General features: G+C 38.5%; 1 protein-coding gene across 7 annotated transcripts in view; it reads right to left on the reverse strand.

Moving 5' to 3' along the window:
• Positions 1-15,269, reverse strand: part of SUMF1 (sulfatase modifying factor 1) — an 891,645-nt gene that overhangs the window by 10,255 nt on the left and 866,121 nt on the right. For 6 of the 7 annotated variants that reach the window (XR_006101837.1, XR_006101838.1, XM_042448634.1 and 3 more), the window contains one exon: positions 5,061-5,120. The exons of the other annotated variant lie outside the window; for it this stretch is intronic. Coding sequence is in view for 4 of the 6 variants with exons in the window: in XM_042448634.1 (XP_042304568.1) it covers positions 5,061-5,120 (60 nt within the window). In the remaining 2 variants the exon portion in view is untranslated. The remainder of the gene's footprint in view (positions 1-5,060; positions 5,121-15,269) is intronic. 7 annotated transcript variants of the gene reach the window in all.

Below are 15,269 nucleotides of genomic sequence, written 5' to 3' on the forward strand. Positions count from 1 at the left end.
AAATCTTAGCAGATCCCAAGGGCCCACTGTACTAGAGAGAGCCAGTATGGTGTAGTGGTTTGAACATTGGACTACAACTCTGGAGATCAAGGTTCGAATCCCCTCTCAGCCACAGAAACCCACTGGGTGACCATGGATAAGTCACACACTTTCAGCACTAGAAAAACCTATGAGCTTCTCCTTAGGGTCATTGTAAGTCAGAAATGACATGGAGGCACACAACAGCAACAGCAGCAACTACAACACAGCAATAGAGGACGTACGGAAACCATCTGCTCTATCTATTGTGAGATTAAGCATTTTCTGCTTTCTGCAAAATCAAAATTGGATACAACACACTACCTTGGAATAAAGCTCATGAACAGTCTTAAGTATTTATTTTTAACATGTTAAATTCCACAGTATTGATAGTTTCAATGAACTGAGCTGTGTTTAATCTAGTTTTGCTTCAAAACATCTGTTATTCACAATTAGACTGTAAATGTCCATACCCATCAAAAATTAACTCACTTTGGGGAGGAGAAAAACTAGTTTTCTGCTCATAGAACAAAAACAAACCACTGGTAACACATCCAGAAAAACACCAACCACATCCTGATAATTCATCTTACAGCCAGTAAGCCCCAATAGATGTTTACCTTATTAAATGAAATTGGTCTTTTTGTCTGTGCTGAAGCCTGAAATGTTTTGTTAATGACAACATTCCAGTGCAGACACACTTTGTAGATCAAATCTATAATTGGATTTAACTTGCCAATGTCCACCCAAATAATTTGTGGAAGAAGGTAGAAGATACCAAATAAGACACAGTTCTCCATCATTTGGGCGATACCACATAAATAAAAGCCAAACACACTCCCTTATCTCACTGATTAAATTAATATAGTCAGCAATTGCTGGAATGCATGACATTGACATGACTTTTCCTATTACACCAATTGGCCATCAGCACTCTTTTTCCTTCTGGATTCAACTCAGTTTAAAGACTGGTCCAAGACCTTCCTTTAAATGAAGATGATTTGGAAAAGAGAGATTTTGACATATGTCTACAAGAATTTCTAATGAACTGAGTGAAAACTTTCTCTCTTTCCTGAAGGAAGAACCACGCAGCAGTGCCCTGGGATTCTGAAAATTGCCAATCAGTGTAGAGATTCAATTAGCATGATGTAACAAGGATGAGCTAAAAATGACATACCAAAAGAAAAAAGATCACCATCCATTACAAGATACATGTCACTTTAATTTTATATCCATCGCTGCCGAAAACCTTTCTTAGCTCGTGTTGTTACTGAGAATCATCTTTCTGTCTTTCTTCTGCCTCTGGCCATCTAGGGTTCAATCTATCCTCCTCACTCTATTCCCTAATGCCCAGAGGTGGACTCACAGCCACAAGCCTGCAGTTGTCACTCCCTTTCTTCTAACCTTCAAGCTGATAATCCTGTTCTTGAGTTGTACAGAATCTACAGGAAGCCCATGTGTTTCAATATGCCCACTACTGGATGTAGAGTTGAGACATTTTTGGCAGTATCCATAAAACAAGAGCAATAAATAAGGCAGCACCTATTGAGGCCATTTCTCCTCAAACTGCAGCCTCATGCTTGTGAAGGCCAGAAATGTTCTCCAGAAACCATGAGTTTAAACTGCCTTTATAAAATTGTAAGATATAGTAGAAGGCAATGAGGTCAAGATGGTGCTTGGAGGATGTTAAAGGAGACTGATTAAGGTTAGCAGTTCTGATCTGGGAAATAATCACTCAAGTTTAGATATGGGAAGTATTCATAATCATTCTTTCCCAGGTTAAAAAATGTTGGGAAAGATAATAGACCACTAAAGATTTTGCTCAGTTTTTTCTTGCTATTCGATGTGCTGAAGTACTGCAGAGTAATCATTCTGCAAAGATCACGCATGGGCCCTTTGTTGAAAATCCTTTGTTCTGCAGAGAAAAAGGGTTTCCTACACAGAAAAACTTCTCTTCCACTCAGAAAACAATATTGGTGCAAAATCCTCTACATGTATTTCTCTAGTTCTTTGCAACATTTCAGGATGTTCAAATATAGGGAGAATACTGCAAAGGAACAAAGTAGGAGCTAATTACTGTATATACTCGACTATAAGTCGACCTCATGTATATGTCGAGGACAAAACTATGGATTTTGATGTGAGCCATGGATAAGTCGAGGGTAAAACTTAGGGGCATGTAACAAAGGATCTAAAGGATGAAGGAAAGGAAAACAATGCCAAAGAACTTAGAAAATTCTGGCAAGCATAACTGCTCATACTAAAGATTGAATAGATGAGAGAATGGAGGGGATATCAGTACTTCCATGATAGAGTACGCTCTTGCCTTTCACCAGGGGATGGTTCCATTTTAAAAATAAGAGTTAAAGTACAGTATTTACACTGACCTGTGGATACGTCGACCCAGGTTTTTTGGGTCAGTTTTCGGACCAAAATTTCTAGGCTTATACATAAATATATACAGTAATCACATGCAAGCAAGAAATAATCATGGATTTACATTCCTACTCAAAATATTTCTAAGCCAACCCAGTGTAAGCTGAAACATTCATTCATATCTGGAGTATATTTAGCTGCAGGTAGCTTACCTGTATCAATACCATAGAGAAGAACAGAAATTGGTAAAACTCTGTATTTATATTGAAGACTGTTTTACTTATCCTTTAAAAGAAAGTCTATTTTGTCTTCAGTAGACTTTAAATTGGGCCATATTACTCATCTCTAAAGAAAACTGTTATTTTGTTTTTAATTGACTCAGTCTACTAATTAATGTGTGACATTGATTTCACCTGAAAATAAAATAGTGTACAGCATGTGATCTGAGTATAGAAAATGTGAGGTTCTCGTGGAGGATGGGAATGTAATATATTATAAATGTTAAAGGGTAGAACAAACAGAACCACTGAGCTACCCAGGATGGAAAATACACAATAATATTAATACTTAATTAGAATAGATAAAATTGAGACATTGTTTTGCTTTGCATAAGAGCTTTTTGTAAAAAAATCTGTTTTGCGTTATATTAAAATTTAGGAAAATGGATGTAGGGAAATGTGCATTTCCTGTTACAAATATTCTTCAAGAATTACTGGTTCCTAAGAATGTACATTGCATTTATTTATATTTTCAAGCAGTTAACTTCTCTCTAATTTCAATAAGTTTTAGAATTACCAGGAAACTTTTACCACATAAGAGCACAACAGTGGAACACACTCCCTTGGAGTGTGGTGGAGTCTCCTTCTTTGGAGGTCTTTAAACAAAGACTGGATGGCCATCTGTCGGGGATGCTTTGATTGAGATTTCCTGCATGGCAGGGGGTTGGACTGGATGGCTCTTGTGGTTTCTTTCAACTCTATGATTCTACAATAAGTCCACTCTTTCACTATCTTGACTTTGTACTCAGGTTCCACCATAAGGCATTTTTTCTGTCAAATGAGGATAATTCAGTTATAACAAAAATAATCCTGATACAGACTGTTTGATAGGCATCAATACTAAAATGTAATCATTGTGGGTGAAAAGGTTTATATTCCTATCTAGAGTAACTTTTTCAGCCTGGCAAGAGCACTCAAAAACAAAACCAACCCCTTAGCAAAGGTTCTAGGTAAGATTTGTTATTGTCTTAACTCATATTGCTTTCTTGATTTCCACACAGGTTAAAATGGATTCTGATGTCCAATGTGAATGACTGCAAGGTCAACTGAGGTTTCAGTTTAATTGCATAGCTCTTTCGGCACTTAATTACCCAGTGTGTTATATAGTAAACACAGCCTTGATTTTGAATAGCTAACGTGTCATTAACAATGCAGGGTTCAGAAAATGAAAGAGTCTGAAAAATAAGTGCTGTAGTCCAAAGAAGACCATCAATGAAAAAGAAAAAGAACTCTCTGGGAATGTAATCTCTGATATAGCTTCACAACCATTTCTATGATGACAATGGGCCTATTAATGGAATGTAGAGGAAATTAGGAATATTACAGAAATGATGTCCCCGGCATCCTTAATTACTCCCTGTTGAAAGCCCAAGGTGATAGGAGATGTATAGGCAATTGTTAGTTGGATACCTACCTAGTTTCTCTTATATTCCCAGCTCTGCTGGCATTGTAGTAAGGGTGACAAATTCATAACCAGCTATTAAAAAGATCCACATCTTTTTATAAAGGCAGTGCAGGTTATCTTGGACCAGCCAATAGAGGTAGATGGTTTCCAAATTCATATGTACACATCCACATCTCAAATAGCTGCCCCATTCAGTGCTGGCCTACTCTTCATTTCCAGCAACACACTAGTTCACTCTAGATCAGCCTCCCAGAAAAAAGATTGGGAGGAAAGAAAAGCTCCTCCCTGTTTCTGTTTGTGTGCTAAGTATGCCAGGATACATTGGACCAACAAGTCCAAATCATAGTATGTGTCCACATTTGTACTTTTAGAGAGCACTGTGGCAGCCAGCCATTGGGGGGCCTTCTATTTTTTCTGCTCATCATTTTTGTTTCCACATGACTTCATTTCTCTCTGAATATAACCTGGTAGTCCTTAGTGGGTTGTTTCCTCCTTCTCCATTTTATCTGGATGGCAACAAAAAGTTCATTCTGCCAAACAAATTAGAGACTTTGTTCCACTTGTGGAGGTACTAGTAGCTTTTCTCTGACTTAGAGAAACATTCTGACATCCTTTGAAAACTTCTGATCTAAGATATGCTAGCAGATGTGTGGGCTGGCCACTGGAGTAAAAAGAAGATTGCCAAACTCCTCACTCTTTAAGTATGTCAGATTGGGACAGCTAAATTGCCATCAAGCTAAAATTAGCATGCAACCAATGTTTTACCTCTGTTAATACAAATGGGAACTTAAATTAACAGTTCATTGTTTCATCATTACTTCAATTTGTCCACCCCTAGATTACTTCTAAAGCCACTGTCTTCAGATGTATGCCATACAGTGCAATTTTATTTACCAGTTATCACATACCCAAATAAGAATCTGCATGTACTAACATCAGACTGATAACAGACTCAAAATTATATAGAAATCTCTTCGCTTTACCTTATGGCACATATATGATCCACCTTTCTTTACTCGGTCAATCCCTGTTGGGGGTCCTTTCTGTGGATAGAATGATAGCAATTATTGTTACCTATATAAAGATAGCAGAAGAAAACCAGTTGTATAAGTATCAGAGACAGAAAAGTGGTTGAGTTGTGATAAATAAACTGGCTGCTTTAAGCTAGAAAATAATAGATGTCAGTCCAGTGTAATAGCTCTGTTCCCAGCACAGAACTGACTACTACAGTTTCTAATAGTTGCTTTTTAATGTCAAAGCTGCAAGCAGCATGTTATTTTGTCTCTGGATAAGCTTGTAACATACTGTTAAGAGCACCACAACAAGGATGGAATGGTGATAATGGATTGAACCAATAAAGCAAAGAACAGAACCATCTCCATATACCACGCATCAATATTAGGGTGCCACTGGGGAGCTTGGTCAATCAATCAATCAATCTTTATTAATGCTTAAGCCAAAGGCCATTTGCATGATAAAATATAAAACCAATGACAGCAATTCAGAATTATAAAATATTCCATCAAATAACATCCAAATTTAATACATAATATACTTCCAGTCAATTAAATAAGACAACGTTAAAAAAAACACTTCAAGGTTTGGATAAGATCATCCACCTAACAATCGTTAAAAACATTTTAAAAAAACAACTTCAAAGTTTAGATAAGGTCATCCCCCTGACAATCAACTGCAATGTCTGCTATTGCCCTTGCCCGAATTTTGATTGCTGCTGAGGCAAACAGTGAAACTTTATAAGTTACCTTAGAATCAATATCAGACAAGAGATAATAAATCTTTTCAGAAATGGTATTAGACTGTAAATTGGACAGAATAGATCCCATAAATTTAGTTCTTGGACCAGTATATAGTGAGCAAGAAAACAAATAATGAGGCAAACCCTCGATTTCTGGGGCTCCACAAATACATAAACGGGAATCCTTAGGTGTATGTGAATATCTGCCATCAATCATGGCTGAGGGCATTGTTTGAAAGCGAAGAGCAGTAAAAGCCTGTCTAAGCTTTAGGAATGTAAGATTCCCTAGGTAAACAGCCATCTGATGGTCTAATTTATATAATCTAAACCATTTGGAAAATTTCGAATTGTTAATAGCCATTCTATCCAGATGCACATCATGGTTAAAAATATATTCACGGAGCTTCTCTCTTGAATTCCAACTGGAAGAATTTTCAATTAGAGCAGGATATGATTCAAGCAGCCTCTGGTGTCTTGAGCTCCAGACTTTGCAGCTTGATAAATATTGGAAACACAACTTAGGAAAAACCTTAACCGTAGAATCTTTAACAGATCTCCAGTAATTAAGTAAAGTAAAATGAATGCGAGCTCTAATGGAAGGGAGGCCAACCTCAGCCCGGACCAAGGCTGCAGGCATGCCAGGTGGGAGTAGGAGCAATTTCCTGAGAAACGTATTCTGGATGGCCTCCAGTTTGACCAATTGGGAATCATCCCAACCCCACACAGCAGCGCCATAAAGAATCTGGGTTATAACTTTACTCTGAAATATTTTTACAGCAGGTGCAACTAGATGACCCCCTGCCTGATTATAGAATCTAAGGATTGCTCCAATTGATCTCACAGCTACTGCTCTACTAGCTTCTATGTGGGACTTCCAAGAGAGGTTTTCTGTGAAGTAAATGCCGAGATACTTAAATTCTCTGCATTGTTCAATCTGATGACCGTTAATAGAACAATGAAAATCAGAGTGTCTTTTCCCAAAAACCATTACCTTTGTTTTATTATAGTTGATAACAAGCTTTTCCTTGGAACAAAATGCCTCTAGTTTGGAAAGTAACCTTCTCAGACCTATACGTGTAAGTGAAATTAAAACCATGTCATCAGCATATAACAGAATAGAGATCTTTTTTGATCCAAGTGTAGGTGGAAAAAATTCTGGGCCAGAAAGTGCTGGGATGATGTCATTCAAATATAAATTAAAAAGTGTTGGTGCCAAAAGGCATCCTTGTTTAACTCCTTTATTTGTAGGAATAGGATCAGTTAGTGAACCAGAGGTACCAACTCTTATCCTTGCTGTTGTATTGGTATAAAGTTCCTTGATCAGAAACAATAAGCGGTTATCTATATTAGTATTGGCCAGTTTATGTCATAACAAGTTTCTGTCAATTGAATCAAAAGCTGCTGCTAGATCAATAAAGGCAACAAATAGATGTTTTGTAGTGCCTTCGATTCCTTTCTGGGCTAAATAATAAAGAGTCAGACAATGGTCAATAGTACTCTGGCCTTCCCTGAATCCAGCTTGTTCAGGATAATGGGGTTAATGGGGTGCAAGTGGTGGGATCATTAGGTGGAAGTGACCATGTTCTCCTGGAGTTTGTAATACAGTGGAAAGGAGAAGCCAGGCATAGTCAGACACGCATCCTAGACTTTAGGAGAGCGGATTTCAGTAAACTTAGAGAAGTATTGAGGGCAATTCCATGGTCAGAAATACTAAAAGATAAAGGAGTTCAGGACAGATGGGACTTTCTCAAAAGGGAGATACTGAAGGCACAATTTCAAACAGTTCCAGTGAGAAAGAAAAACGGGAGGTGTCTCAAGAAACCAGGATGGATGACTAAGGAACTTTCAACCGAGCTAAATTTGAAACGGAAGATGTATAAGAAATGGAAAAAGGGGGAAATCACAAAAAAGGAATTCAAAGAAATAGCAGGCATGTGTAGGGGTAAAGTCAGAAAAGCTAAAGCGCAGAATGAACTCAGGCTTGCTAGAGAGGTTAAGAACAATAAAAAGGGCTTTTTTGGATATGTCCACAGCAAAAGGAAGAAGAAGGAAACGGTAGGGCCACTGCATGGAGAAGATGGCAAAATGCTAACAGAAGACAGAGAAAAGGCAGAATTACTCCACACCTTCTTTGCCTCAGTCTTCTCAGAAAAGGAAAAGGGTGCTCAACCTGAGGATAATGGAGCAGAGGACAGGATGGGGCATTTCAGTACAGAATAAGTAAAGAGATAGTAGAGGAACACCTTATTAATCTAAATGAATTTAAGTCTCCGGGACCAGATGAACTCCATCCAAGGGTATTAAAAGAACTGGCAAATGTAATATCGGAGCCATTGGCAATAATCTTTGAAAACTCCTGGAGAACAGGAGAGATCCCAGCAGACTGGAGGAGGGCAAACGTTGTCCCCATCTTCAAAAAGGGGAAAAAAGAGGATCCCAACAATTATCGTCCAGTTAGTCTGACATCAGTACTAGGAAAGATTCTGGAGCAGATCATTAAACAGAGAGTCTGTGAACATCTAGAAGGCAATGCCATAATCACAAAAAGTCAACATGGGTTTCAGAGAAACAAGTCATGCCAGACAAACCTGATCTCTTTCTTTGATAAAATTACCAGCTGGGTAGATGAAGGGAATGCTGTGGATATAGTATATCTTGATTTCAGTAAGGCCTTTGACAAAGTTCCCCATGACATTCTTGCAAACAAGCTTGTAAAATGTGGGCTAGACAAAGGAACTGTTAAATGGATCTGTAATTGGTTGACCGGCCGAACCCAAAGGGTGCTCAACAATGGCTCCTTTTCATCCTGGAGAGAAGTGACCAGTGGGGTCCCACAGGGCTCTGTCCTGGGCCCAGTGCTATTCAACATCTTTATCAATGACCTGGATGACAGAATTGGAAGCATACTTATCAAATTTGCAGATGATACCAAATTAGGGGGAATAGCTAATACCCCAGAGGACAGGATCAAGATTCAAAATGACCTGAATAGACTAGAAAGCTGGGCCAAAGCTAACAAAATGAAATTCAACACGGAGAAATGTAAGGTATTGCACTTAGGGCGGAAAAATAAAATGCACAGATATAGGATGGGTGACACCTGGCTGAATGAAACTACGTGTGAAAGGGATCTAGGAGTCCAAGTAGACCACAAGTTGAACATGAGTCAACAGTGTGATGCGGCAGCTAAAAAGGCCAATGCTATTTTAGGCTGCATCAATAGAAGTATAGTGTCTAGATCAAGAGAAGTAATAGTGCCACTGTATTCTGCTCTGGTCAGGCCCCACCTAGAATATTGTGTCCAGTTCTGGGCGCCACAATTCAGAAAGGACATTGAGAAACTGGAGCGTGTCCAAAGGAGGGCGACAAAAATGGTGAAAGGTTTGGAAACCATGCCCTATGAGGAACGACTTAGGGAGCTGGGGATGTTTAGCCTGGAGAAAAGAAGGTTAAGAGGTGATATGATCGCCCTGTTTAAATATTTGAAGGGATGTCATATTGAAGAGGGAGCAAGCTTGTTTTCTGCTGCTCCAGAGAACAGGACCCGGAACAATGGATGCAAGTTGCAGGAAAAGAGATTCCACCTGAACATTAGGAGGAACTTCCTGACAGTAAGGGCTGTTCGACAGTGGAATGCACTCCCTCGGAGGGTGATAGAGTCTCCTTCCTTGGAGGTCTTTAAACAGAGGCTGGATGGCCATCTGTCAGGGATGCTTTGATTTGGATTTCCTGCATGGCAGGGGGTTGGACTGGATGGCCCTAGTGGTCTCTTCCAACTCTATGATTCTATGATTCTATGAAATAATCTGGTTATTAAATTCCCAATCCTCCAGTCTATTTAATAAATATCTACTGTATAGCTTAGAATCAACGTCCAGAAGGCTTATGGGTCGATAGTTATTAGGATCTTGCTTATCTCCCTTCTTATATATGGGGACAACTACGCTCTGTTTCCAGCCTACTGGAGTTATCCCAGTATTATTGATTTGGGTAAACACCTTAGCCAATATTGGAGCCCACCATTCAGAAAAGTTTTTATATATTTCTGGGGGCATCATATTTTCTCCTGGGGCTTTATCCAATGCCAGAGCTGCAATCAGCTTTTTTATCTCTGACTCTGAAACCGGGGGCCATTGAGGCAGATAGGTAGTTTTTAAAACAAAAAAAGAGTGATGCTCTGCATTTGTAGCTCCATAGAGTTTACTAAAATGGCTATACCATTGTTGTGATGTGATATGCCCAACAATAACCGGTCTAATCCTATTCATGCCAGAAGCAGTAATATCCCAAAACTGTTTCTCGTTCTTTTCTGTAACAGCTTGTACTCGTTGTTTCCATTGTGTTCTAATATATTCATCTTTTTTGTGTTTTAAGAGTGCCTTATAGGATGACCGCATAGAAGCTAAGATGTCAGGAGAGATATTATCGTTGTTTCTAAGTGCCTGCTGAGAGCACTTCATCAGTGCTTTCCGAGCACTTCGACATTCCAAATCAAACCATCTGTTAGTTACTACCGTGTTGGGATTAAATTGTTTGTTACTCACCAACTTGGGCCTAAGCATTTGAATGATGGTTTGGAAAATATGTAAAATATCTGAAGTGGAATTTAAAATAGCTGATTGTAGGGACTTAAAGGTAATACTCTCCAGCATCTGATGGACTGAAATGCCCAAATTAATTGACCACCGTATTCTCTGTTCTCCCATATGAATTCCATTTAGATTTAAATTTAAATTTTGGGGAGTACAAGGGGGGTGAAATGACCCAGTATTAAATAATAATGACAATGGGAAATGATCACTTTCAACACGATTAATAACTTCAAATCTACAAATATCAGGAACCAGATTTGCAGATACTATTATATACTTGTTCCCCTGTTGGTAACATAAGTATAAGGACCCGATGTCAGATCATAATGGGTTCCATTAAGGCACTGCAAGCCATGCAAAGAAAGAACTTCTATAAGCTTTAAGCCAGCTTTGTTGGTAATTATATCTTTTGAGACCCTAGGGACAGGTACAATATAAGCAGTTGATCCTTGGTTAGTACTCTCCACCTGCCTTGAGTCATTTCCAATTCTAGCATTAAAGTCTCCACAGAGTAAAAGCCTTGTAGAGGGATATTGACTCTCCAAAGAAAATATGGTTTCAGATAAGCTATCCCAAATACTATTAGGACCTACGTTCTTTGCTAAGTTAGGGGGAAAGTAAACATTTATACAAATTAAGGAACCAAAACACATGCTCTTGATGACAAGCACTTGTATACAGTGTGGAAAAGCACTAGTTATTGGTTGAATCTCAGCTTGCAAATCAACAGATATGAATATTGTGAGACCACCACTACCACGGCCTCTTGTACAACTTTTAACTGCGGGAACAGAAAATGCTTGAAATCCATAAAGAGATGGCAAATTAGTTTCAAGAGCCCATGTCTCTTGTAAACATAGAATTTTAAAAGTTTGAAGGTAATTTGCAAAATCTGCGTCATGGGACTTATTTCCCCAGCCCATGATATTCCAACATAATAAGCTTAGTTGTCAAGCTGGTGTAAAGTCCATGTCATCACCAATGTTCAAAAGTTCTGTTTGAGCTGGATCCTTTTGTTTGTTGGATGCTTCATGCAGAGAGGGTACAGTGTTAACTCTCTTAGGTTCCAAAGGTTGTACTGGAATTATAGTTGTAAGGTCCTTTTTATTCATTGATAAGAGAGCATCAATAGAACTCATATCTAAAGCCCTCTCAACATCAGGGACCTCAGCAGTAGTTATTGAATTCCACAGTGGTATGGCCAAATCTTTTGTAGTAAGCAGCATATTTTTGAGGTCGTCCACTCTGGATGTGATGTCATGTTGTTCTATATTAATTATTAAGTCGCTTGAATCTGTGGCCTGTTTCTCTGTGGGTTGCCTCTCTGCCGTACTGTTGAAAGTTTTAACTGAATTGAGCTTCGGTGTGGTCTTACTCAAGGTCCCTTTAGGGATTCCTTTAGGAATTGTCAAGTGGGCATTACTTTGATCTGCAAGTCCCCCACTACCATGCTTATTAGGGAACAGAGGAGATATAATTTGATCACGAAAAAACCTGTGCTGGAATTATTTGGAATTTGAATAAAAAGGGTTTCATTTTCAACAACATGAGAGGAATTGTAGATTGTTCAAAAGTTAACAAGATTCGCTTATGAGCTGATATATTAGGAAGCCATTCCACAGCAAGGATATCAATGTCGTAGGAGGGCACCTGTAGAAGTTGGCTCAGCGAAGATCTAATGGTTCCATTGGACCTCCATCTGCCGTTGTTTATACTGTTATAAGCAATTTGCAACATAACTTGGTTTACTTGTAGAACCCTGCTGTGGTTTCTTTCCCCCATCTCCTTAGAAGTTACTGGTAGACTGCCTCTGGGGTTGTTGATAGTGGGAATCCTCACTTTACTAGATATTTCTCTGTTGACATAATCTAAATTCTCTTTTGCCACTAATTGCTTCTGCATGAAAGTCTCGAAAGAATGTTTGAGAAGCTCTACCTGATTAACAATTTTCCCTAAGCGCTCATAAATTGAAATAACAGTATGAGCTGTTAAAAGGCATTGTTTTGTCACGAAATCAGGAGGATTTAACTTGTTTTGGTTTGTGAGTTGTTCCTTCTCAGTATCTGGCAGTTTCTCTCATACAGACTCATTTAATTCCAAGGACACCCCTTCATGAATGTTAGCCGGCTCACTCCCTGGAGATACTAAAAGTTCAGATAAAGGCTCATTTTCTTTTCCCAACACAAGAAAGTTGTTAGCAGTTGGAATTGTAAACTCCAAGTTTGAGTTTGCCGATGTAGTTGGAATACTCACAGTTTCCTCATTAACAAGTAAGTCATCGATTTTAAGCTGTTTGGAAGCTTTGTTATGCTTGTTTGTATCAGGGCTTGTTCTAAAGCGTTTTTTGTTGCCCATATCAGTAATTTCACCAAACACTGGAAGAGCAGCAACGACCAATATTACACGTCGCTGAGAAGTAACTTTCAAAACAAAAATAACCAAATAATCAAGTAGAAATAATAAAACAAACAGAGAACTTCGGAGCTCATTAAAAACACCTCCTATCACACCGGCGCCATCTTGCCTCCTCCAGAATTTCCACATCCAGAAATTAGACTACTAAAACAAATTAAGCTTGAAAGAATCTTGAGATGGATTTTTATATGAAAGCATTTTGAGCTCAATTCTGGTACTAAAAACAAATTCCTAGGCTGAGAGACACGCAGAAGGGCCCTTTGAATTGGTTCTATGTGTTATGTCAACCCATTTCTGTCAGTTCTAGTTTTGGATCTTGGGATTCTAGATCTCAAAAGCTTAAACATCACCCATTCTACTAGAGTGGAATGGCCATACTATGGCAATATTCTAGTGGATGGAAAAGAAAATCTTCCATAAAAACACTTTGGCAGGAAAACATGAATGATTTCAGATTTTAGTACTGGCTTTCACTATTGCCAAATCAACACGTTCCTTGATTTCAAAATTGCTTGAAAAAAAAGCATCATCGTTAATATGCTAAGAAGAGATTGCAAAGGATTCTAAAATGACAAGGAAAACTGGTCCTCAGACAAAAGAGGTGCCATTTTAACCATCTGGCTAGGATTATTATTATTATTATTATTATTATTATTATTATTATTAGCCATATGGGAAATTTAAACTGAATTTTCATACTGTTAATTTCTCTAGGAATTGTACTGAAAAATTTATCTAAATAAAACTACTGACTTTATCTAGCTTCAGTGTTTCACTGGTTATTACTCATACAGTAACTTTGCCTATTTTTACAAATGACAGGACTAGTGAACAGTCTTTCTCAACATGATAAGAGGTGTGAGGGAACCAGGTTGAGAGAGTGAAATGAATGAAAACACCTACATGCCTTTATTAACTTTGTAGTCCACCTTAAGAGATCATGAGATCAATTTTACTTTCAGAATACCCATTTAAGGTAGGTTAGACTGAGTGAGTGTGGGTAACCCAATGTCAGCTTCAAGGCTGAAAGAGGATGTGAACCTTGACTATGCCAAAGTTGGAATTTTAGCCAGAAACTTAAGACAACTAGGAAATGCTGTGCCCACTATTATATTCCTAAATTGTTTTGTGCTTCCTCAGAAATGCAACATACACATGACTCTGGCTAGGCAGATAGGTAGGTGAAAAAGAGTCTTCTTGCTTTCCACAGGATTGGTAACTTTCTCTCACCTATAGTTTTTGAGTCAGGAGTGGGTAAATTTGGCCTTCTAGATGTCTACAACCCCTAGCAGATAGCATAGCTAATAGTGAAGGGCAATGTGTGTTGCAGGTCACAATTGCTTACCCCTGTTTTAAGTGGTTGCACATAATATTGCATGAATGTGGTCTGCTAAATGTGAAGTATTTCTAGAGCTGCATATAGTTCTCAAACTCTAATGCAGTGTTTGGCACTTCATATCACAACACACCATACAGAATCTCTGTCCCTCCAGCAATGTACAAAATGTGATGCTATTAGCATGCTACCTCAATAGGGTTCCCTGTAGTCTAACATTGTACAAAGCCCCGATCCCAAAAGAATGACTGAAAATCTGAGAAGGATCTCCAGCAAAACCAACACTAAAGGTGCCCATTCTTGGATTTGCTGCTGGAAGAAAAATAACTGGCAAAAAAGTACTCTCATTTCTCTGACTCTGCAAAGGTCACTCTCCTGTGCCTACGCAACTATGTGCAATCTGTATGTGCAGAGATTACAAAGGGAATAACTTCTGCTTCCAAAGCACAGATAACAATTAGCAGGTTTTTTGGATTAAATCCTCAGCTTCATTAATTATGCAAAGAGGAAGATAAGAGGAGTGAAAAGCATTTTGGCAGCAAAGCATGAATTAAAGTGAGCACTGTACATTCTGAAGCAGGATTAATATATAGTAATACATTATTGGAGCATCTGAGCTGTAACCTCTTCAGGCCACATACTTCATTACACAACATTATCCCCTTAATGGAACCTCCTTTCAAGTACTGTACAAACATTGTTTTATTACAGTGGCGGGAATTCAATTCTGTTGGTATTTTGGGGAAAGAGGTGGTAAATATGTCAAAAGTTAACCCTGTTTCTTATTTCTTCCATTCTGTATAACTGCAATATTATATATGAAAATGGCAAGGTGGGATCTGCAAGCCCTAAGTATGACTTTGAGTTTCTTTATCATGGAGTGGGGCAATACAAGATGCAGAATGGATGGAAATAAACCTGTATCTGAAGAAAGAGGAAGGTCTCAGTCACAGTGCACAGTAACAGCACTTTGATACCATGTTAATAACTATGGCTTATTTTCTACATCTCTTTCACACTAGAAAGAGAATCTTCTCATTTGCAGTCCGCAGTGACAGCACATTGATTTCACTTTAATTGCCATGGCTGCTTC

Source organism: Sceloporus undulatus, chromosome 2 (genome assembly GCF_019175285.1).
Source record: "Sceloporus undulatus isolate JIND9_A2432 ecotype Alabama chromosome 2, SceUnd_v1.1, whole genome shotgun sequence".
Taxonomy (NCBI): domain Eukaryota; kingdom Metazoa; phylum Chordata; class Lepidosauria; order Squamata; family Phrynosomatidae; genus Sceloporus; species Sceloporus undulatus.